General features: G+C 38.2%; 1 protein-coding gene across 1 annotated transcript in view; it reads left to right on the top strand.

Annotated features, from left to right (window-relative positions):
- Nucleotides 1–2,765: 2,765 nt before the first annotated feature.
- The window catches only part of VPS26C (VPS26 endosomal protein sorting factor C), a 92,700-nt gene continuing 70,205 nt past the window's right edge, over nt 2,766–25,260 (top strand). Inside the window, 1 exon segment of the mRNA XM_074213978.1 lies at nt 2,766–3,173. Coding sequence (XP_074070079.1) covers nt 3,117–3,173 — 57 coding nt within the window. The 5' untranslated portion in view covers nt 2,766–3,116.

The following is a 25,260-nucleotide window of genomic DNA, read 5'->3' as shown; positions in this document are numbered from 1 at the left end:
CCTTCTCTCTGAGGCTACCACCAATGTATTCTCTATACCTTGTTAAGATATATTTGATTACATGTTGTCTCTCCCATTAGATGGTGAGCTTCGTGAGAGCTCAAAATTTTTAGCTCTTTGTCTTTCTTTGTATTCTTAGTGCTTAGCATAGTGTTTGGCATATAATAGGAACTTTTTTTCTTTTGGCAAGGCAATGAGGTTAAAGTGATTTGCCCAAGATGACACAGCTGGGAATTATTAAGTGTCTGAGGTCACATTTGAACTCAGGTCCTCCTGACTCCAGGATTGGTGCTCTATCCACTGCACCACCTAGCTGCCCCCACATAATATGAAGTTGATAACTGCTAGGTGATTTACTGATTAGTTTGGGATCTAAAGACTATAGGACTAGGTAATCAAAGATTCTCCCCTTTAGGGTCAGGAAAAAGAGAAGAATTTTGCTGATGCCTCCTACTGCATAGAAAGTCGTGTTGTTAGAGACATCCTATGCAAAATGACCAAGTTAAGCCTATTACAAGAAGAATAGAGATTTGGGAGTAGGTCCCCAGTGCCAATTTAGATATTGAAATGTTGATGCCTTGCCTAGTAGGTCATAGGACCTAATTAAAGGACAAGGCAATTATTCCCATATAAATGGGCTGCTTGTGCTGGTCAGAGTACCTAAGGGCAGCTAGGTGGTACAGTGGATAAAGTACTGACTTTGGAGTCAGGAGAACAAGTGTTGGAATTCAGCCTTAGACACTTGACTCTTACTAGCTATGTAACCTTAGGTAAGTCACTTAAGTCTGATTCCTCACATCTCCGGTCTTGATTCATATCTCTCCACTGGACTCAGATGGTTCAGGAGGAGAAAGGAAGACTGGCGACTTAGCACTGCAACCCTCATTCAAATCTAATTCATGTGCTATTCATGATATTACCTCACCGATGTCATGGACTTCTTTGAAAATGAAGGACAGTCATCATCATCACCCTCAGAGCACCTCAGTCAGTTCTCAGCTGGTAAAACTGAGCTCTTCCCCCCAGTTGTCTTAAGAGGACAAGAAGATTGTCACTGCCAACAACAGCTGCATCATAATATGTTTGTTTTCCCAGGTCAGAAATCCAACCTCCCAGCAGGTCTGTGATGAATTGATCACTCTTGGAAAGAGTTCTCTGGTCTAGTCGTTCTTGGAATCTTGTTATAAGAATGGACTGGTTATGGCTGACCTTTTCTGGTTCTACCTTATTCCTTTCCTGTGCAATGAAATATTGACTTCAAGGTCCTTGACCCTACAAATGGCTCATATATCTTGGAGAAATACAGGCTCCCTTTCCTCTGGAATGGTTTGTGCAACAATTTCCAAGAAAGGGCTACCAAGGGGTGGTGTTTGGAGGCCTCTTGCTTTGTAATAGGAAAGAGTAAATGAAATTGTCACTATATAACCATGGTGGGTATGTATAGCACGGATGAAAGGGAGATTCCTTAGTTGATTTGGCAATATTTCTAAGTTACTCTATAGGAATGATGGAGTATCTTTATTTAGCCCCTAAGGATGAAGGGGACAGCCCTTCCAGGTCAATATTTTGTATGGTTTCCCGGTGACTTTCAGAGAGGAGGAAGTTTTGGTATGCACGTGAGCCAGGGAATATTGAGTAGAGAATAGTGGAAGGAAGGAGAGGAAACTGGTAAGAGTATAACTTTAGGATTTGGGATCATATTTGCATTTAGGATTTGGATTTAGGATTCGCATACAAGAAATTTATGACATCTAGATGAGCCTGACTCCGTATGATGAATTGCTGAATATGCCAGCTGTATCCGTACTGTAACTCTATTACTGAAACTGTTCCTGCTCCTCATCATCATCATCACCTCAAATCAGGAGAAAAAATGATTTTTAACTGTACTGGAAGTGTCATCTTCTGTAATGTGTCTCTGCTGTCACCTTTATACATTCAAAGACATATCTTGAACTGCAAAGATTAGGCTTGATCCACACAGGGTCCAGACTGAGACCCAAACCTTGGGCCTTCAGAATTGAGAAGGGAAGGCTTAGGATCTGGGGGGTTTTATTTTAGTTCTTTTTTTTCCCTTTCTTTTTCTCTTAGTACCATCCATGCCAGAAGGATTGCCCAGTAAAAGTCTTTTGCGTATGTAAATAGTGAAATAGTGGAAGGTCTTCTAAAAAAGTGCTTAGGACCTAGTTACCAATGGAATAGATTCTTTTCTTTTTTTTTTTAACATTTTTTTTTCTTTTGCAAGGCAGTGGGGTTAAGTGACTTGCCCAAGGCCACACAGCTAGGTCATTATTAAGTGTCTGAGGCTGGATTTGAACTCAGGTCCTCCTGACTCCAGGGCCGGTGCTCTATCCACCGCGCCACCTAACCATTCATCTTTGAATGGAGCCATACATTTTGTGTTGTTTTAAGAAAGTTAGTCGTGAATAAATTAAAGCTGGAAGGAACCTTGTAGATAATATATGTCCGTGTGTGTGTGTGTGTGTAACTCTATAATGTGTGCAGACGATTACACGTCGTTACATGTTCGTAACTTGGTTTCGCTACGTCCACAGAGCGCTACAAAGTGATTTGCGTGTGTGCGGAAGGGGGAAAGCCCCGCTCCGGCGCAGCCAGAGAAGAGCGAGGGAGCCCGGATGTGGGAGCCCGGATGAGGGCGCCCCGGCAGCCCCCGGGCCGGGTGACGTCTGCGTGCCTCTGCCATACGCCAGGGGGCGTCCCTTAGCTTCCTTAGTCCCATCAGGTCCTCGAGCCTCCTTCCGCTCTAGACCCGGAAGAAAGAGAAGAAAGGCGGGGCTTGCCTCGACCGCCCGCCCTCGTCCCCGGCTTTCCGGAGCGGGCGGCGTCTCTCGTCGCTGTAGCAACGAGGGGGAACCGCGCGCCCCGGCCGCCGCCCTCGCTCCCGGGTCCGCCCCCGGGCGAGAAGGAGCGCGCGCACGGCGCCCGTTCCCGCCCCCAGCCATGCAGAAGAGGGGGGAGAAAGAGGAAAGATAGTGCAAGCCATCCCGTGACCCGGGCGCCGTCACGTGACTCCGCGGCTGCCCGGAAGAGACAGAGTAGTGGAGGAGGAGGCTGCGGCGGGAGGGAGGGCTTCGGGCCGCTGCTGCTGCCGCACCATGGGGACTGTGCTGGACATCAAGATCAAAAGAGCCAATAAAGTGTATTACGCCGGGGTAAGTGGGCGCTGCCCCTCAGGGCCGTGGAGGCGGCGGCGTGGGAGCCCCCCGCGGGCGGCACACCCATCTCGGGTTTTGTACCGGAAGATGGCCGTGGATTGCCCGCCTCGGACCCTCCCCGCGTGGCCGTGGCGGGACGGCGACGTGGATTCCCCAGGAGTCCGCTTACTTTGGGGGCATTTCAGGCGTGGCCGCCTTATCGGACCCCGGGCGGGGTTTTCTCTTCTAGAGCTTGACTCCCGCTCATTTTACAGTTTGGGAATCAATGACCTGCCCAGGGCCACACGCCCTGAACTCGAGAAGTGAGTCTTCTGACTCAGGACCACCCCCCCGCCCACTGTGCCACCTAGCCACCCTCCCAAGTATTTTGTTTTAGGTTTTTGCAAGGCAATGGGGCTAAGTGGCTGGCCCAAGGCCACACAGCTAGGTCATCATTAAATATCCGAGACCGGATTTGAACCCAGGTACTCCCTGACTCCAGAGCCCCATTCCCACTTAATTTTTGAAATGTTTCATATTTATCTAGTAGATAGAAGTTAGATTCAGCTACTAATTACTTTTGTGTTTATTAAAATTGAAATGGAAAACAGTTATTTTTAACTGCAAAATTAATGATTAGATTTTAAAATTGAAGTTGCTATTTTGAGATGCACTTGCATCTATCTGTGAAATCTGGACTCTAGCCAAGGACATCAAGAAAAGCTAAATGACAAGAGAATTATAAAACATAACTCCTGAATACTATTATCCATAGCTCTTTGAGATTGAGAGGAAACATACTTGGTTGCTACCATAGAATTTGGGGTTGTGAGTTTTAACTGAATATGTAAAATCTAATGTTTACATGCAGAATAAAGGAATTTGTTTTAAAATAACAGAAAATTAATTATCAGTCACTTCTTTCAGGGGGTAAAACTCCATGAGGTGAACACCATGATTTTCATTTCCAAAAAAGTGACGCGATTTTACGTATGCTCAGAAATTCATTTTAAAGAGCTACAAACCCACTTGGAAATGTTGCTTGACTTTGAGAAACAGAATAATCTAACTTGAACCGTGGCTTGTATTTCTTAAAAAATATTAACATCAGGAAATGTCTGCAAAGACACCACAAAATTATGATGTCCATTGACTTTGCATCATTTAAACTTGCTCTATACTCTTTCTGATTTTTTTTTAATCTATGTGAATTTGGGTGAATCACGTAACTTAGGTTGGCCTCAAATGCCTCATCTTTTAAACAAGGATTGTGGAGTAGATGGATTCTGAAGTCCCTTCCAGTTTATCTTATAATTCCATATATTTATAAAAAAAAATTCATTACTGACCCTTTGCCAGAGCTGATTCCCAAGTGTAGAATTCTCTTTATTTTTTCTTTATACTCATAACCCTAAACTTCTATCAAAGTTTACCTCAAATGCTACTTCCTCCATTTTACCTTTTCTAATTCCTCTTGGCTGCTTAGTGCTTTCTTTAATTATTTTTTACCTATTCTGTATATTTTGCATTTATTTCATACACATACACATGCATGCACACACGCGCAAGCTCTGCTATGCTTCCCATGGTACTGTTTTCCCAATAACTTCTTAAAGACAAAGACAATAGTCTTTGTATGTCTTTTGTAATCTTGGTACCTAGTGCAATGGCTGGCACATTGTAAAGCAATAAATTGCCTGTTGATTGGTTGATTAATTCAAGGCAGTAATAAATTATACAGCCACTAAGTTGACATCAACTCATGAATCACCTCTTATTTCTTATCTTGCCATTAAGATCAAGTCTTTTATCTAATCTCTGTCTCTATCTTGTCCTTATGAATGGACAGCATGAAAAATTTATTCATTTATTCTCCTTATCCACTGTTCTATTCTGTCAGAAGAGGAAATGAGGTTGTTTGGCATAAATTATTTTTTTATTTTTGCAAGGCAATGGAGTTAAGTGGCTTGCCCAAGGCCACACAGCTAGATAATTATTAACTGTCTGAGGACGGATTTGAACTCAGGTACTTCTGACTCCAGGGCCGGTGCTCTATCCACTGTGCAACTTAGCTGCTCCTGCATAAATTATTCTTGATGAAGCTAGGCTGATTTTTAATGATCACTCTTTTCAGCCTGTTCACAAGCAATCCATTTATTATATTGTGAAATTTTTTTTGGAATGGAAGTTAAGCTCAGAGGCCTGAAGTTTGTGAATTCTCCCTCTTATATTTTTTGAGAATTGAAACATTTTTGCTTAACTTTAGACCCCCAACATGATCCTCTTGTGTCTTCCAGCATCTTTTATAAATCATTGACACAATAGCTTGCCATTTCTTTCAGCATCCTAGGATTTAGTTTGTCCAGATTGGGTAACTGTCTTACCATCACATTACAAAGATAATGAGCAGAAGCATCCCAAGCAATCACTGTAGAGAGTCATTCACAGCAATTAGATGTCAACTATACAAATCTCAGTGCATAGCATCACTTCTCAGAATGCAGTGTTGTCTGTATAGTTCCAAATAAGTTGAAGACTACATAACATACAATCATATCAGTATTTCATTTCAAAGCAAAAACAAATATGTTTAACAGTAAACAAGTAATAAGTAGGCCTACAAATAGCAAAATATGCTGTATGCATATATAGCTAACAGTAAAGCTAAACAGTTAACACATGAACCTAGCTACAATATAGACATAATACCAGTACAAAGAAAATAAGCATAAAAAGAAAATAAAACAGGTGTATTCAAATACCCATCAATGGCATATCATGTAGCCATATTGCATTAACAGTACACATATTACATAGCTAAACATTAACATAATTATCTGTCTATATATGTAATAGTTTGACTAGGTTTACCTGTGACATTTTAAGATAGTCTGATTCCTATTTGGAAAATCTTCCATTTCCTGTGATCTGTGTTGATTGAATGTATGTATAATCACAGTCTTCATTATCAGCATTATAGTCTTGTTTACTGGGAGAGCAACCAGTTTAGCTAGCAGTGGTACTGTGCTCTGAAGGTATATCTGAGGGTATTTGGAGACTGGCTAAATTACTATGCATAAAAGATGTTCCTTCTGGGTTTCTATCCTCTACCATCATTTCAGCTTGATTTGTGATGCAATGCAGAGTCCTTTTTACTTGAAATATCTATTTCTGAACCACTGCCCATGTCTGGTAGTCTTTGAGTGGTAGTCTCTGTCTCTTAGTCTGTTGAGATGAGTGTCAATCAGGCTAAACTTACTCAAAAAGGAGTCCTTGTTACTCAGCAATTGACAGGAAGGGATTACTGTGAATTGGTGTTTAAAGAACCCTATCAGTTTTAGGAACAATTCTATTTTTATATTAAACTTAACAAGTTAACAAGTATTTATTTCTCTTCTCACCTATCCCTTCTAAATAAATAGAAAAACAAATCCTTTGTAACAGCTACACATAATATAGCAAAACAATTTTCCACATTGACTATGTCCAAAACTCTGTCTCATTTTGAATCTTGATTTCATCTCTACTTTATCAGGAGGGGGATATAATGCTTTATTCAAAGTTTTTTCTCTTTTCTGTATTGTTAGTGTATAAATTGTTCTTAGGTTCTATTTCAACTCACATCTTCCTAGGTTTCCTGGAAACTGTCTATTTCTTACAACACAGTAATATTTACATTATTATATCATAATGTCCATTAGATTTGTTTATTTTGTATTATCACAGTAATCTTGTTCTGAGAGTAATCATGAGCCCCCCTCCCCCCAAAAAGATGAGAAACCTCAAGAATAGTGAGAGAGAGAAAAAAGTGTACTTCAGTCTGTGTTCAGATTTCAATGTCTCTGCTCTGTCTCTGGGGTGAGTTGCCTTCTTTATCATAGTCACCAGAGAAGTTGCTTCATTATTTTTCCCATAGTTCCTATTATTAGTTGTATTTCCCTCCACTCTATTCCTCCCCACTCTCATTTACTCCATTCTCTGTCTCCTTTCATCTTGTCCCTGCTCAGAAGTGTGTCGTATCTGAGTACCCTCGCCCATGATCTTTCCTCTTCTATCACCTATTTGCCCCTTCCCCCTCCCCATTTCCCCTTATCCTATCCCTTTCCTCTCATTTTTCTCTAGGGTAAGATAGATTTCTATACCCTATTAATTGTTTGTGTGTGTGTGTGTGTGTGTGTGTGTGTGTGTGTGTGTGTGTGTGTGATTTCCTCTTTGAGCCATTTCTTAAGAGAATGAAGGCTCATTCATTTCCCCTCACCTCCCATTCCACTCCATTGAAAAAGCTTTTTCTTGACTCTTATGTGAAATATTTTAGCCTTTCTCTTCCTCCCAGTACTTTCTTTTATCACCATTAACTCCATGTTTTTACGATATTATACCATTATATTCAGCTCCTTCTTGTGCCTTGTCTGCATATGCTCCTTCTAACTGCTCTTATAAATGAGAGAGTTCATATGAGTTATAAGTATCTTCTTCCAAGCATGCAGGAATAAAAATGCTTCAACATCATTAAGTTCCTTATAATTAGTCCTTCTCATCTGCCCTTCACCTGAGTCCTGTACTTGGAGATCAAACTTTCTGTTCAGCTCTGGTCATCTCAATAGGAAAATTTGAACGTCCCGTTTCATTGAAAGTGCATCTTTTCATTGTGCCCAAAGAGCAACAAAAAATGTACATACCCTTTGATCCAGGAATACCACTACTGGGTCTATACCCTTCAGAGATAATGAAAAAGGGTAAAAACATCTCTTGTACAAAAATATTCATAGCAGCCCTGTTTGTGGTGGCAAAGAATTGGAAATTAAGAAAATGTCCTTCATTTGGGGAATAGCTTAACAAACTGTGGTATATGTATGCCATGGAACACTATTGTTCTATTAGAAACCAGGAGGGATGGGACTTCAGGGAACCGTGAAGGGATTTGCATGAACTGATGCTGAGTGAGATGAGCAGAACCAGAAAAACACTGTACACCCTAACAGCAACATGGGAGCAATGATCAACCTTGATGGACTTGCTCATTCCATCAGTGCAACCATCAGGGACCATTTGGGACCGTCTGCAATGGAGAATACCATCTGTATCCAGAGAAACAACTGTGGAGTTTGAACTAAGACCAAGGACTATTACCTTTAATTTAAAAAAAAAAAACCCATTATCTTATGCAATTTTGCTATGTCTTATACTTTATTTTTCTTCCTTAAGGGTATGATTTCCTCTCCCATCACATTCAACCTAGATCAATGTATACCATGGAAACAATGTAAAGACTAATAGACTGCTTCTGAGGGGGTGGGGGGAGGGAAGCAAGGGCGGAAATTGTAAAACTCAAACAAAATCTTGAATTAAAAAAAATGAAAGACCATCTTTTCCCCTGAAAGAGGATGTTCAGTTTTGCTGGGTAGTTGATTCTCAGTTGTAAACCAAGATATTTTGCCTTCTGTAAAGTTATATTCCAAGTTTTATAAGCCCTCAATGTAGAGGTTGCCAGATCCTATGTAATCCTGTCTATAGAGCCATGGTAGTTGAATTGCTTGTTCCTGGCAACTTTTAGTATTTTTCTTTGACTTGGGAATTTTGGAGTTTGACTATAATATTCTTGGAAGTTTTTCTTTTGGGATCTCTTTCAGGAGGTGATTGGTGAATTTCTTCAGTTTTTATTTTATCATCTTCTAGGATGTCAGGGAAATTTTGCTGTATTATTTCTTGAAAAATGAAATCTAGGCTCTTTTCCTGGTCATGACTTTCAGGTAGCTCAATAATTTTTAGATTCTCTCTTCTGGATCTGTTTTCAAGGTCAGTTGTTTTTCCAATGAGATATTTCACATTTTCTTATAACTTTTGGTTTGTTTTTTTTTTTTTGGTATAGTTTTATTTCTTCCTGAGTTCTGGCAAAGTCATGAGCTTCCTTTAGTTCCATTCCGTATTTGAAGGGGTTATTTTCTTTAGAGAGCTTTTTTAATCTCCTTTTCCAGCTGGCCAATTGTGCTTTTTAAGGCATTCTTCTTATTTGCCTTTTGTGTTGCTTTTTCCATTTGGACTAAACTGGTTTTTAATTTGTTATTTTCTTCAGTTTTTTTTTTTTTTTTTGGTATTTCTTTCACCAAATTGCTGATTTGGTTTTCATGCTTTATCTGTATTGCTCTCATTTCTCCTCCCATTTTTTCCTCTACCTCTCTTAATTGCTTTTCAAAGCCTTTTTTGAATTCATCCATAGCCTCAGCCCATTTTCTATTTCTCTTGAAGGTTTTGGATACAGAAACTTCGATTTTGTCATCATCTGAGTATGTATTTTTATCCTCCATGGTTCCAAAGCAAATTTCTATAGTCAGATTCTTCTTTTTTGGTTGTTTGCTCATTTCCTCAGCCTATGACTGATTTACCACATTTCTAAGACTTGGGGGGGTGGTTTGGGGACAACCCACAGGGACCTTAATTCCTCCAAGATCTTATGAGAGGCTCTGACTGCTCTCTTACTTGTGTTCAGGCTCCCCCCCTCTGCCCTGGAGCTGTGAGGAGCTTGGCTATGGTGGTGTTGTGGTGGCCCAGACTGCAACCTGGATTTGAGTATGGGCAAACAGCTGAGTCCTGCACAAGGGAGAGAAGAGAGACCTCTGCAGTCTCCCCCAAGTCTTTTACTGTTTGTGGGCTGATAGCTCTGGAAGTACTGGGTGGTTTTGCCTACTTCTGCTGCAGGTTCTCACTGCGGGACTGCTCTGAGGCAGGAGCTCTGCTCTGTACTCACTCTGGGGTGGCAGAGTTCTCTCACCATCCCTTCCAGCTGTCCTGGGCCAAGAGGTCTGGAAACCATCCCCTCTGCCACAGACCCAGATGCCTGGCCCAGCTGTGGTGTGCTGTGCCTGTGGCTGTGTGTGTGTGTGTGTGTGTGTGTGTATATATACATATACACATACACATACATGTACATATACACATATACACATACATAAATATATGTGTATACACATACACGCACACTTTTATGCCTCCATTTTAATAACAGATTGATTTTTTATACTTCTATTCACAGGGTCTGACTCCTTGTAGGAACTTAATAAACACTTGTAGATTGATTTTCTTTTTTTTTTTTTTTAGGGTTTTTTTTTTTTTTGCAAGGCAAATGGGGTTAAGTGGCTTGCCCAAGGCCACACAGCTAGGTAATTATTAAGTGTCTGAGACTGGATTTGAACCCAGGTACTCCTGACTCCAGGGCCAGTGCTTTATTCACTACACCACCTAGCCGCTCCTGATTTTCTTATAGTATATTAATATTCCATTATATTCATGTGCCTCACTTAGTTTGTCTATTCCTCAACTAATTAGAATATGCTTTGTTTCCTGGTTTTTGCTACTACAAAAAGTATAGCTATATAGATTTTGTTGTATGAGAGGTTTTCTTTTGATCTTTGAATTTATTAGGGTATATGCCTAGCATTGGAATCATTGTATCAAAGGGCATGGACATTATAATTATTCTCCTTGAGTAATTTACTTCCCTATGAATTGATAGACCAATTCATAACTATTACAAACATTCCATTAGTATCCATCTTTTCACAACTCCCCAAACATTGATAGTTTACATCTTTTGTCCCTTTTTGCCAATTTTCTATGTATGCAATGAAAACAAAGTTGTTTTGGGACTTCTTAGGTACTTGCAGCCTTCTTTCAGTTAGTTGTTAATAGAGTTTGCAATTTTTTGACCATTTATCTACTGGGGAATGGCTCTTGTTCATAGATATATATTTGTATTCATTCTTTGTGTATCTTGACTATTAGCTCTTTTTCATTTAAATTTATTGTGAATTTTTCACAAGTTTTCCAGTTGTTTCCCTTCCACCTCTAATTGTATTATTTTGCTTGTGAATAAACTTTTGAATTTCAAATGTTATCTTTTATGATCATTAGTTTTTTTTAATGGTTTTGGGGCAAATATGATTCCTACATATTCCCATTATGATTTCCACTCGGTAGTTATCTATCATTCAACTTGACAAATTTCTTTTCAGATTTGTTGTTTTATTTAATTTTTAATTTATTATTTTTCTTTCAGTTAGATTTATTTAAATTTAGAAAAAAAGAGTACATACATATCCTTAGCAATTTTTAAAAATATTCATTTAACCACTTGATTTCAATTAGATTTTTCCTTAAGTTGGGAGTTCTTGAAAAATTTTGAATGATTATATTACAAGTCCTGACAGAGATGTGATGGACTCAGGGTTCAGAATGAAAAATGATTGAAACTGGGATATGTTTTGCTATACTTTGCCTACTATAAAGGTTTTCTTTTTCTTTTCAATGGTGGGGGAATGGGAAAGAATAAAAATAACATTTTAATTAAAAAATTAAAAGTCACAACCTTGGAGGAATAAAGGTCCCAGTGGGGTGTCCCCAAAATAAAACAAACCCCAAAGCCTTGGAAGTGCTATAAATTAGTCTTGGGCTGAGGAAGTGAGTAAACAACAGTAAAAGAAGAGTCTGACCATAGAGAATTACTTGAGCCCCATGGAAGATCAAAACACACACTCGGATGATGACAGAATTGAAGCTTCTATATCCCAAACTTCCAAGCCAAATAGAAAATGGGCTCAGACTATGGATGAGCTCAAAAAAGACTCTGAAAAGCAATTAAGGAGGTAGAAGAAAAATTGGGAGGAGAAATGAGAGAAATGCAGAAAAATTATGAAAACCAAAAAGCTTGATGAAAGATAGACAAAAAAAAAATACTGAAGAAAACAATATGTTAAAAACCTGTTTTGGCCTAATGGAAAAAGCAAAATAAAAGGCAAATGAGGAGAAGAATGCCTTAAAAAGCATAATTGGCCAGCTGGAAAAGGAGATAAGAAAGCTCTCTGAAGAAAATAACTCCTTCAAATGCAAAATGGAACTAAAGGAAGCTGATGACTTTGCAAGAAATCAGGAAGAAATAAAACTTTTTCCAAAAAACCAAAAATTAGCAGAAAATGTGAAATATCTCATTGGAATAACAACCAACCTCAAAAACAGGTACAGAAGAAATAATTTTAAAATTATTGGGCTATCTGAAAACCACGAGCAGGAGAAGAGCCTAGATTTCATTTTTCAAGAAATAAATATACATGCACACACATAAAAGAAAAAGAAATAGGGGCGGCTAGGTGGCGTAGTGGATAGAGCCCCAGCCCTGGAGTCAGGAGTACCTGAGTTCAAATCCGGCCTCAGACACTTAATAATTACCTAGCTGTGTGGCCTTGGGTAAGCCACTTAACCCCATTTGCCTTGCAAAATCCTAAAAAAAAAAGAGAGAGAGAGAGAGAAAGAAAGAAAGAAAGAAAGAAAGAAAGAAAGAAAGAAAGAGAGAAATAATACAGCAAAATTGCCCTGAGATCCTAGAAGCTGAGGGTAAAATAGAAATTTAGAGAATTCACCGGTCACCCCCTGAAAGAGATCCCAAAAGAAAAACTTCCAGGAATATCATAGCCAAATTCCCAAACTCCCAAATCAAAGAGGAAATTCTAAAAGCTGCCAGAAACAAACAATTCAGCTACCAAGGCTTCATAGTCAGGATTACACAGCATCTGCAGCTTCTACATTAAGGGTTCATGGGGATTGGAGTATGATATTCTGGAAGGCCAAAGATCTTGGTTTACAATCAAGAATCAACTACCCAGCAAAACTGAACATCCTCTTTCAGGGGAAAAGATGGACTTTCAATAAAACGGGACTTTCAGACTTTCCTATCGAGAAGACTAGAGCTGAACCAAAAGTTTGATCTCCAAGTACAGGACTCTGGTGAACCATAGAGGGAGCGGAAGAGAGGGACTAACTATGAGGAACTTGATGATATTGAACTGTTTGTATTCCTGCATGGGAAGAAGATATTGATAACTCATATGAACTTGCTTATTTATAAGAGCTGTTAGAAGGAGCATATATAGACAGGACATAGGAAGGAGTGGAATATAAAGGTATGATGTGGTAAAGGGATGGAGTCAATGGGTGATGGGGGAAAGTACTGGGAGGAAGGAAAAGGAGATGAAGAAGCTGAGAGATTTCACATAAGAGTCAAGAAAAAGCTTTTTCCATGGAGTGGAAAGGGGGAAGGCAAGGGGGAATGAGTGAGCCTTCATTCTCATCAGAAATGGCTCAGGAATGAAATAACATACACACTTAATAGGGTGAGGAAATCTATCTTACCCTGGAGAAGGATGGGAGGAAAGGGATGGGTTAAGGGGGGGATAGGGGAATAGATGATAGAAGAGAGGGAAGATCGAGGGAGAGGGTACTCAGATTCAACACACTTTTGGACAGGGCCAGGATGAAAGGAGAGAAAGAATAGAATAAATGAGAATGGAGAGAAATATGAATGGAGGTACAGCTAGTAATAGCAACTGTAGGAAAAACATTGAAGCAACTTCTCTGGTGGACTTAAAGAAAGCAACTCACCCCAGAGACAGAGCTATTGAAATCTGAACACAGACTGAAGTATAATTTTTTTTCCTCTCTCTCTCTCTCTCTCTCCTTGCAGTTTCCCATCTTCTTGGGGGGGGGTGGTTTATGTTTATTCTTATGTTTACTTTTATAACATTTTCAATCTATATCAGTGTATGGCATGGAAACAATGTAGAGACTATCAGACAGCCTTCTATGGGGGGGGAGGGAAGGAATGGTGGGGGGGTTGTAGAATTCAGAGCTTTGCAAAAAATGATAGGTACATATTACTATTGTATATAATTGGAAAACAAACAAAATGTTAAAGTATCAAAAATATATAAATATAACTACATCCTAGGAACATTAAAAAAATTAAAAGTCAGTATAATTTATTTTCTTTGTAAAAACATTTATTTTATTAGCACAGTGCCAGGCTCATACCAGCACATAATAAATATTGATTGATTGATTTCATATATTTAAAAATATTATTTTCTGATGGAGTCCATAGACTTTACCAGAGAGATCTGTTACTTTAAAAAGGTGAAGTATTCCTGTTTTACCAGTATTAGATTCCTTGCTGCTGTCTGGAGGGGGTGAGAGAGAAAAGGTAAGGAGGGAAGGGAGGGAGATAGAAAAATATAGAACTCGGAATCTTATATGAAGATAAATGTTGAAAACTGTCTTTGCATGTAATTAGAAAAAATGAAGTAAAATAACATTAAAAAGCAACAATAAAAATAAATAAATCATATACATAAAAAGTTTTGTTTTAGGTATTTAGATACTATATCATTTGGTGCGTATATATTTGGCATTGATATTTCATTATCTATAGTGCCTTTAAGCATAATGTAGTTTCCCTACTATGTCTTTTAATCGTATTTAATTTTATGGTTGCCTTGTCACCTCTGCCACTTTCAATTTGTTTAGAGATTCTGCTCTAGCTTCTTAACCTTGGGTGAATTTTTATCTTATTTTATTTTAAGTGTTCTTTTTATTGTAAGATTCTACTTTAGAATCCATTTTGCCTACTGTAATAGGACCAGTAATAAGATTTCCCTCATTTCCATCCTCCTTCAACATTACTCTAGTTTTCCCTAAAAGACAATAAAGTTGACCCAGGTACTTTGGTTCCCTGAAGCATCCTTGACAGTAGTCTTTGGTCACAATGGCCTGACTTCTTGGTTACTTAAGTACAAAAAAAGTCTCATTTACATGAAATGCAGGCCTCTCAGATTTTGTAGATGTCTCTGAACCATGAGTCAAGGCACATCACCCAATGATTCCAGATTTGTTTCCATAAGGAGGTGAGGGATGCTTGAGTTTTCTGAAGCTAAATGTTCTTGTATCTGTGTTTTTATCCTTTCTATGCTATAACTGGGTCAAAAGGCATTTTATAACCCTTTGATCATAGTTCTAAAGTGTTCTCCAGAATGGAGGTTGAACCTATTCTCAACTACCAATATTCTATTAGTTTACTCATTTTTTTTAATAAGGATGTAGTGATACCTTAGAGTTATTTAAATTTACATTTCTCTAATTAGTAGTATCTTACTTTTAACTTTGTTTACTCTGCCACTCCCATATTTGATATGAGACAGTTGTTTGGAGAGGAATGTTGGGAGAGTTCAGTTTGGTGACTGCTGCTAATTTGACATCTTGACTCTGCCCCAAGAAGTCTTCTGATTTATTTATATTTCTTCATTGAATCATTGAGTTCCCTTTGATTGAGTCTCTTTTTCAGGCTGTCACCTAACTATTAAGTTGTCTGGTTTTTGCTTTAAGCTTTCTCTTTTCAAGTGTACCAATTACATGTTTTTATCTCTTTGTTTCAGCTTTCCTTCATTTTTTAGACCAGTCTTGGAGTTCTTATGACCAGTCTTTCTTTTTTCCGAGGTTCTACCTGTGATCATTTTGGAGTTCTTTCTTTCCTCTCAGATTTTTTTTCTTGGAATTCTCTTAATATTTAGTATATTGCAATAGAAGTTTACTTTGATTTGCTCTCGTCTACAGTTTAGTTTTTGGATTATGATTATGTGCCATGGCCCCTCCTGTAGCCTAGTATGGGAGTCCTGCCTTTGACTGCAGTTCTCGAATGGGAAAATGAAAAAAATGAACCAACCAGTTCTGCCTCCTCTGCTGTCTGGAAACCACCACCCTATAGTCTAGTGGGAAACTGCCTTTGGCCACAAGATGATTGCCCCAGTGAACAGCTGCTATCATTTCCATGGGTAAGCATGTGAACATAAATCAAGCAACTGGGCTTGACTTTCAGGGGAGATAGGAACCAAATTAAACATGTTAGCAAGATTATACATACCAAATTGCTTCACATCCAGCATTCTGTATACTCTTAGTAGTTTCTATGATCTTAGGCAGAAGAGGCTTAACAGGATAAGCCACCTCATTCAGATTCTTATAATCTATTGTGAGCTACCCGTCATTGTTCCCTCTTATTAGACTGATCAGATAGGAGTTGAATGGGGATACAGTGGTGATAATATCATCACTACAAAGTAACTCCTTAATTACTGGTACAGTCCCTCTTGCCTAGGTTTGAACTGAGGAGTGTTAGCAACTCTCTCGGAGGGAGAGCTAGACTATTTGCCACTGAATATATCCAGCTGTTAGTGTCAGGGCTTTGGATTTATTCTGAAACTGAAACAGACACCTCATAACATCCTTGCCTATAATGAGAGATGGGAGATGATTATGACAACCTATGTTTGAGGAACCAGTGGAAGACCTACTTCCAAATTATTTGTAGTGCTTTTACCCATGATAGTATGACCACTTAGTTTCTGTATTGCTTTGGGTGTCTCATAATGAATTTCAGAATTTCCTGAAATTAGTGTATCTATACTCCTGGGTTCAGGAAGGCCTTACATTGTTACTTGTTCATAGGCAACCATTTGATTCTCACTCTGTTCCTCTTTTCCCCTCTGGCACCCTTGCAAGTTGGGGGCTCAGCCTCCACAGTCTTTTCTGGCCTCTACTCTTGTTCTTTTTCTGCATAGATTTTGATAGAAGTCCCTCAGTTCACTCACTGACTTAACTAAAATCATCCATTTGGAAGCACCCAGCTCTCAGAAGTGCCAGTGTAGGGCAGATTGGGTGTCCTTGTCTCTACTATCTCAAGGCCAGATTTCTTGCTGCTTGTATCTTCCCTTGGGAGCCTCATTGGTGTGTACCCGAGGGTCATGCTCCTTTTTCTCTTCCTCATGTTCAGACAGTCTCGACTCTAGATTCTAGATCTCTTGAATGGCCTCAGCTTTAGTCATCATTAGTAGGGTGGCATGATACCTTTGAGGATACACTGTGAGTGACTTCATCCAAGGTGGCTTCTTCAGGTCCTTCCCATCTACCCTATATTTGCAACTCGTCAGTATTGTGGTTTAGCCACAAAATCAACCCTAATCCCCACAGCAGGGAACATTTCTCTTAGAGGGTCTCTCAGGTGGTTTCAGAGCATGTGGTCAAAGAGAATAGTCCAAGCTATTAGTGTCCATTGTAGGACAGTGCAGGATCTGTTTCTTCCTTGGCTCTAATTTGTCTATTTTACCAAGATCTCCTCTGTAGCACCTGGGGACTTTTTAGGAGTGCAGTGACACAGCTCACCAGGGGACAGCTTAAGGCCATATCCAGTGAGGTATAGTCTATTTGGTCAGTGGCTTCTATGTTAGGTCTTTAAGCAGAACCTGGAACTCAGGACAAGTTAGGGACCTGCTTTTTTTCTGTGGTTCAGAAGGGCATTCTGTATCTACCTTGGTGATTATTCTTTGAGTTGTCATGAAAAGGGGGTTGGGAGTAGACAGTGTCATTCTTTAAAGAGTTCCCAGTCGTTTCATTGAGGTTGGGATTGGGCTTAGCACAATTTAACCATCCTTCTTGCTGAAAGAATTGTAATATTCTTCTTCCTACTTTGCTTAACTTGGTGGCAGGTGGTTGCTAGCAGATTCTAGCAGAAATGTTTGGGAGATTTACCTCTCTTAATCTTCATTTTCATTTTCATGTTGTTCATATCTGAAGAAAGGCGTTTTTATGAGGGTTTTTATGAGGAATTAACACAGGTGTGTGCAAGAATGGATTTAAACTTGCTGAATATATAGATTCAACTTCAAGTCACTGTAGGTTTAATAATTGCTTTTTTAAAAATTAATTTAGATACTAGCACTGTATGTGCTGACATGTTCTGATTTATTTTAAAAAATATTTGAATTGCCAAATAAAAAATAAAAGAAGTACATACCTGGAAGACTTGTGCCAAGGGCTAGGGGTCAGAAAACTTCTGGACTGGGTTCTCTTACAATAAAGGAAGTAGCAGTAAAAGCAGCAAACTCTGCACTTTCCTTTAAGTTGTTGTCCAGTGTGGGCTGCTTTTTATGACAGAATAGCTTTGTCTTTGGATGGGAGACAACACACCTTCTTTCTAACTCAGAAGGAGCCCAAGGAAATCCTGTCTTTTGCATTATGTGAAGCAGCCCATTAGACAAAGGGGAAGTACTTCTTTAGTTACATACAGTGCCTATGATGTTTTACTAATGACTCTCCAAACACTGTCAAAGGATTCAAAATACTATTATCCTGTTTCTTAATTCCTTTCAGCTTTAAACTATTAATTCTCTTTCCTGATTTCCTGAATCTCAGTCTCTTTTTACAGAAACCCTGATTGCTTTATTTGACCTTACCACTGGAGTTAAAGCAAAGTCCTGAATTGAGAACTCACAGGAAAATGGTACTCAGAATGCTAGTACAAACTTGAGCTTTATTGTTATGTGTTGCAGCAAGTAGGCAAAACAAGTATACACACTTACACACATAATGTGGCAATACATAGAGAGGTTTATCCTTCCCAGGTGCAAGATATATACATTCAAGGTAGGGGGTCCAAGCAGAGTTTTATATCCTAAAATGGGCTTGGTTGAAAAGAAATAATCAGTGCAGGATATAGGAGAGGGTATTCCTAATCAGACCCAGATGGTTCTTGGAGTTTTCTATCTATACTAGAATTGGATGGCAGAGGTTTTTTGATTTTGTTTTTTTTTAAATTGGGGCCCCAAATCGGTTTGATTATCTTGAGGCATGAGGAAAGGAGTGTCTTTCAATTCACTGCAGTTCACCATGAATCTTAAGTAGTGATTAACTGCCTAACACAGGGTTAGATTAGTTGAAACATTGGAAAGGTTCCAAATTGTATTATTGCCTATAATTTTTCCCCCATTTTTTAAAAAAACTATTTTTTTAGTGAAAAAAGTGAAACAAGGATGCCCATTATCACTACTACTACACCACTTCACTTTTTTATAAACTTTATTTTTTTAGTTTTTTATAAAAAAATTTCCCCAGTGACATATCGTAATAATTTTTGCGTTCATTTTTTTTCATTTTAGAAAGATTTTATTTATTTTGAGTTTTACAATTTCCCCCCTAATCTTGTTTCCCTCCCCCCACATCCCACAGAAGGCAGTCTATTAGTCTTTACATTGTTTCTGTGGTATACATTGATCTAAGTTGAATGTGATGAGAGAGAAATCATATTCTTAAGGGGAAAAAAATGAGGTATAAGAGATAGCAAAATTGCATAAGAAGATAATTGTTTTTTTTAAGTAAAGATAATAGTTGTTGGTCTTTATTCAGACTCCACAGTTCTTTCTCTGGATACAGATGCTGTTCTCCATTGCAGATAGCCCCAAATTGTCCCTGATTGTTGCAGTGATGGAATGAGCAAGTCCATCAAAGTCGATCATCACCCCCATGTTGCTGTTATGGTCTACAATGTTTTTCTGGTTCTGCTCACCTCACTCAGCATCAGTTCATGCAAATTCTATCAGGCTTTCCTGAATTCCCATCCCTCCTGATTTCTAATAGAAAACAGTAGTGTTCCATGACATACACACAATTTGTTAAGCCATTCCCCAATTGAAGGACATTCATTTAATTTCCACCACAAACAGGGCTGCTATGAATATTTTTGTACAAGTGATGTTTTTACTCTTTTTCATACTCTCTGAAGGGTATAGACCCAGTAGTGGTATTGCTGGCTCAAAGGGTATGCACATTTTTGTTGCACCTTGGGTGTAATTCCAGATTGCTCTCCAGAAAAGTTGGATGAGTTTACAGCCCCATCAACAATATATTAGTGTCCTAGATTTTCCACATCCCTTCCAACATTGATCATTGTCCTTTCTGGTCATATTGGTCAGCCTGAGAGGTGTGAGGTGGTACCTCAGAGATGTTTTAATTTGCATTTCTCTAATAAGTAGTGATTTAGATCAGTTTTTCATATTCCTCATCTGTAAATTGCCTTTGCATATCCTTTGATCATTTGTCAATTGAGGAATGGAGCTTTAAAAAAAAAACTTTTGACTCAGTTCTCTGTATATTTTAGAAATGGGTCCTTTGTCAGAAATAGCAGTTGTAAAAATTATTTCCCAATTTACTATATTTCTTTTGATCTTGGTTACAGTGGTTTTGTCTGTACAAAACCTTTTTAATTTAATGTAATCAAAATTATCTAGTTTGCTTTTAATGACATTCTCCATCTCTTCCTTGGTCAAACTGCTTCACTTTCCATAGATCTGACAGGTATACTACTCCTTGATCATCTTGTTTGCCTATAATGTTGTTTTTTATGTCTAAATCCTGTATCCACTTTGATCTTATATTAGTATAGGGTGTGAGGTATTGGTGTAATCCAAGTTTATTCCATTCCAACTTCCAATTTTGCCAGCAGTTTTTATCCCAATAGCTGGACTCTCTGGGTTTATCAAACAGCAGATTACTGTAATCGTTTCCTGCTATCTCACTTAGTGTATAGGTATATCATCATGTCATCTACAAAGAGTAAGAGTTATGTCTTCTCCTTCCCCTATTCTAATTCCTTCAATTTCTTTTTCTTCTCTTATTGCTGAAGCTAACATTTCTAATACGATATTGAATAGTAGTGGTGACAATGGGCATCCTTGTTTCACACCTGATTTTATTGGGAATGCCTCAAGCCTATCCCCATTGTATATAATGCTTGTTGATGGTTTCAGATAGTTATTGCTTATTATTCTAAGGAACAAACTATTTATTCCTAACACTCTAGTGTTTTTTTTATTAGGAATGGGTGTTGTATTTTGTCAAAAGCTTTTTCAGCATCTATTGATATGATCAGGTGATTTCTGATAGATTTGTTAATGATATAATAATTATGCTAACAATTTTCCTAATATTGAACCAACCCTGCATTCCTTGGATAAATCCTACTTGATCATAATGTATTATGTGAGTGATAACTTGTAATCATTTTGTTAAGATTGTATTTAAGATTTTTGCATCTATATTTGTCAGGGAGATGGGTTTATAATTTTCTTTCTCTATTTTAACTCTTCCTGGTTTAGGTATCAGCACTATATTGGTGTCATAGAAAGAGTTATGCAGAGTTCTGTCTTCCCCTATTTTTCAAGAGTTTATATAGAATTGAAACTAATTGTTCCTTGAATGTTTGAGAGAATTCACTTGTGAATCCATCTGGACCTGGAGATTTTTTTCCTTAGGGAATTCAATAATGGCTTGTTGAATTTCTTTTTCTGAGATAGGGTTAGATAGGCAATTATTTTCCTCTTCATTTAATCTGGGCAATTTATATTTTTATAAACATTCTTCCATTTCACTTAGATTGTCAAATTTGTTGGCATAGAGTTGGGCAAAATAATCACAAATTATTACTTTAACTTCCTCCTCATTGGTGGTGAGTTCACCTTTTTTCATTTATGATACTAGCAATTTGGTTTTCTTCTTTATTTTTTTAATCAAATTGACCAGAGGTTTATCAATTTATTGGTTTTTTTCATAAAACCAACTCTTGGTTTTTTTATGACTTCAATAGTTTTTTTGCTTTTGATTTTATTAATTTTTTCTTTAATTTTTAGAATTTCTAATTTGGTATTTAATTGGGAGTTTTTAATTTGTTCTTTCTCTAATTTTTTAGTTGCATATTTAGTTCATTGATTTCTTCTTTCTCTAATTTATTCATGTAAGCATTTAAAGATAAAATATATCTCCTGACCTTGAGTGTGTCCCATAGGTTTTGGTATGTTGTTTCATTATTGTCATTATCTAGAATGAAGTAATTAATTCTTTCTGTAATTTGTTGTTTCAGCCACTTATTCTTTGAAATGAGGTTATTTAATTTCCAATTAGTTTTGGGTCTATATCTCCCTGACCCAATATTGTACATGATTTTTATTGCATTATGATCTGAGAAAGATGTATTCACTATTTCTGCCTTTCTGCAGTCGATCTTTAGGGTTTTATGCCCTAGTACATGGTCAATTTTTGTGTAAGTGCCATGTACTGCAGAAAAAAAAAAGTATATTCCTTTCTATACCCATTCAGTTTCCTCCATAAGTCTATCATATCTAAGCTTTCTAGCTTACCTCCTTAACTTCCTTCTTGTTTATTTTATGATTCAGTTTATCTAAATCTGAGAGTGGGAGATTGAGGTCTCCTACTAGTAGAGTTTTGCTGTCTATGTCTTCCTATAGCACTTTCAACTTCTCTAAGAATTTGGATGCTATACCACTGGGTGCATACATATTTAGTATTGAAATAACTTTATTGTCTATGGTATCTTTTAGGAGGATATAGTTTCCTTTATCTCTTTTAACACTATCTATTTTTGCAGCTGCTTTGTTTGAAATGATTGCAATCCCTGCTTTTTTCACTTCATCTGTAGCAAAATATATTTTGCTCCGACTTTTTAGTTTTATTCTATATGTATCTCTCTACTTAAAATGCACTCTGCTATTCACTTACATTTTAAGAGAGAGTTCATCCCAATCACATTCAAAGTTATAATTACTAAGTCTTTATTGCCCTCCATGCTATCTTCCTTCTGTTTGTATTCCCCCCTTTTTTCCCTTTATCCATATTCCACAGTATTTTTTTTCTGGATACTGCCGCCTTCAGTGTGTTTGCCCTCCTATATCAACCCCCTCCCCTTTATTTCCCCTTTCCCTTTTCCCCTTCCTACTTCCCTTCCTTCTGTTAGTTTCCCTTTTTCCTCTCCCTTCCCGTCCCCCCTCCCCTTTTCCTCTTTCAATACTTAAAAGGTAAGATAAGTTTCTTAATTTAGCTGAGTGTGCCTAAGTTAACTTGAAGCCAAGTCTGATGAGAAGAAGATTCAGGTGGTTCTAACCTCCTTTCTTCCCCTCTATTGCAATAGGTCTTTTGTACCTCTTAATGTAATGTGATTTACCCCCCATTCAATCTCTTCCATCCTCCCATCTTGTTTCTGTCCCTCTTTTTAAGGAGGAAGTCTTTTTAAATCATTCTATCTGAGTCACATATAAGTCACGAGTGACCATCACTTCTAGCTAAATATATTCTCTCTAATAGAGTTACAATTGTCAAGAGTTATGAGAATCTTTCTCTCAAGTGGGCATATAACCAGTTTCATGATATTGGATAGCAGTTTTTTTCTTTACCCCCCCCCCCTTTTTTAACCTTTTCATGTTTCTCTTGAGTCTCCCATTTCATTAAATGTCCATTTTTTTCCCCTGGAAGAGAAGACTCAGCTTTGCAGGATAGTAGATTCTTGGCTGCATTCCAAACTCCCTTGCTCTTCAGAATATCTCATTCCAGGCCTTTCAGTCCCTTAATGTTGATGCTTCCAGATCCTGTGTAATCCTTACTGTGGCTCCTGTGGCTCCTTGGTACTTAAATTGTTTCTTTCTAGCTGCTTGCAGCATTTTCTCTTTTATCTGATAGTTCTGGAATTTGGCCCCAACATTCCTTGGTGTTTGCTTTTTAGGATCTCTTTGAGAGGGGATTGATATATTCTTTCAATAACTATTTTGCTCTCTGGTTCCATTATATCAGGGCAATTTTCCGTCACTAAATTATGTAATATTAAGTCCAGGCTTTTTTTTTCTCTCTTCAATGTTTTCAGGAAGTCCTATAATTCTCATGTTGTTCCTTCTTGATATGTTCTTGAGGTCAGTGGTCTTGCTGATGAGATAATTTACATTTTCCTCTATTTTCTTCAATCTTTTGGTTTTGTTTAACAGAATCTTGTTGTCTTATGAAGTTATTAGTTTCCACAGATTCCATTCTTTTTTTAAAGAAGAATTTTCTTCAGTTATCTTTTGCAAGTCCTTTTCCAGATAAATTCTATTTTTGAAGTTTTCCATTTGCCCAAGCGTAGTTTTGACAAAATTACTTTCTTTTTGCATTTGCCCAATTGAGGACTTGAGACAATTATTCTTATTTTGTATTTGTCCAATTGTATTTTCCAAGAATTTGTTTTCTTGTTGTGAGATGTTAATTTTCTCTTTCAACATGTTAATTTTCTCTTGAGTTTCTTTTCCCAATTTTTCCAGTTGATTTTTAAACTCCTTGATTTTTTTCAAGGAAGTTTTTCTGGGCTAGAGATCAATTCATATTCTCCTCAGAAGTGCTAATTCTCTGAGTTAGAATCTGTAATTTCTAAGTATTTCTCCGTGGGTCCCCCTTTTCCCTGGTTTTCTTCATTTTTCTAGGATCTTGTGTTGGAGGAGGGTCTGGCTTTCAGACCTTTGCTTTTGATAACCCTAGAGGCTTTGTTCACTTGGTTTAGTAATTCCAAGGGCCCACCACTAGGGGTGCTTGTTGCTTTCTGTGGAGTGATTGAAACCCTCTCCCAATCCTGGAGGAACTGAGGAGGGGTTGAGGATGGAGTGAACAGGGGCAGCAGGATTTGAGTTGACCTTGAACAATGGGCTGCAAACCAATCTCCAGTTCAGTTGAGTGACCTCTGTAGTCCACACCTGAGCCTGAGGGCGTAGGGTTTGTGGCTACCATTTTGTTCCTGGAAGAATGCTTTGCTAAAAGTATGGAGCAAATAGGGCACCAAGCTGGAAGATTTCTAGGCTTGCAGACCTCCCCTCCCCTGATGAAAGCTCAGTGGCTAAAGTTGGTTCTGGGACCCACTTCTCACCAGTCTTTGCAGCTAATGCTGGTTCCTTGGCTTCCCCCTGCTGCTGTCCCTGCACTGACTCTCTGGTCTCTGCTCCTGGTTCACCCACAGTCCCCTGAGACAGACCTTGTTGGTAGTTGTTCTTCTCCTAGCTTCTTTTTCTGAGTTTTGTCAATCAAGTTTCTTTTAAGAGGTTTCTTTCATGTTATTTTTGATGGGTTATCAGGAGCACTTAACACAGTGCCTGTCCTCTCTCTCCTCCATCTTGTCTGGAAGACCTTGCCTATAATTTTTTTTATTTTTTATTTTTAGGTTTTTGCAAGGTAAATGGGGTTAAATGGCTTGCCCAAGGCCACACTGCTAGGCAATTGTCAGAGGTTGGATTTGAACTCAGGTACTCCTGACTCCAGGGCCGGTGCTCTATCCACTGCACCATCTAGCCACCCCTTTTGCCTATATTTTTTAAAAAGTGTTAGGATCTTGGGGCAGCTAGATGGTGCAGTGGATAGAGCACCGGCCTTGGAGTCAGGAGTACCTGGGTTCAAATCCGACCTCAGACACTTAATAATTACCTAGCCGTGTGGCCTTGGGCAAGCCACTTGACACCATTGCCTTGCAAAATCTAAAAAAAAAAATGATAATAATTAGCATCACTTAGACCACTATTAGGATTACATTGAACAATATATTTTAAAAATCACAATTTTCACATTCTTTGTTCTGAACCTTTTATCAGCACAGAAG

This window comes from Macrotis lagotis, chromosome 1, assembly GCF_037893015.1.
Source record: "Macrotis lagotis isolate mMagLag1 chromosome 1, bilby.v1.9.chrom.fasta, whole genome shotgun sequence".
NCBI lineage: Eukaryota > Metazoa > Chordata > Mammalia > Peramelemorphia > Peramelidae > Macrotis > Macrotis lagotis.
The sequence above is the reverse complement of the archived record's forward strand: the minus strand, read 5'-3'. Positions and strand labels throughout refer to the sequence as shown.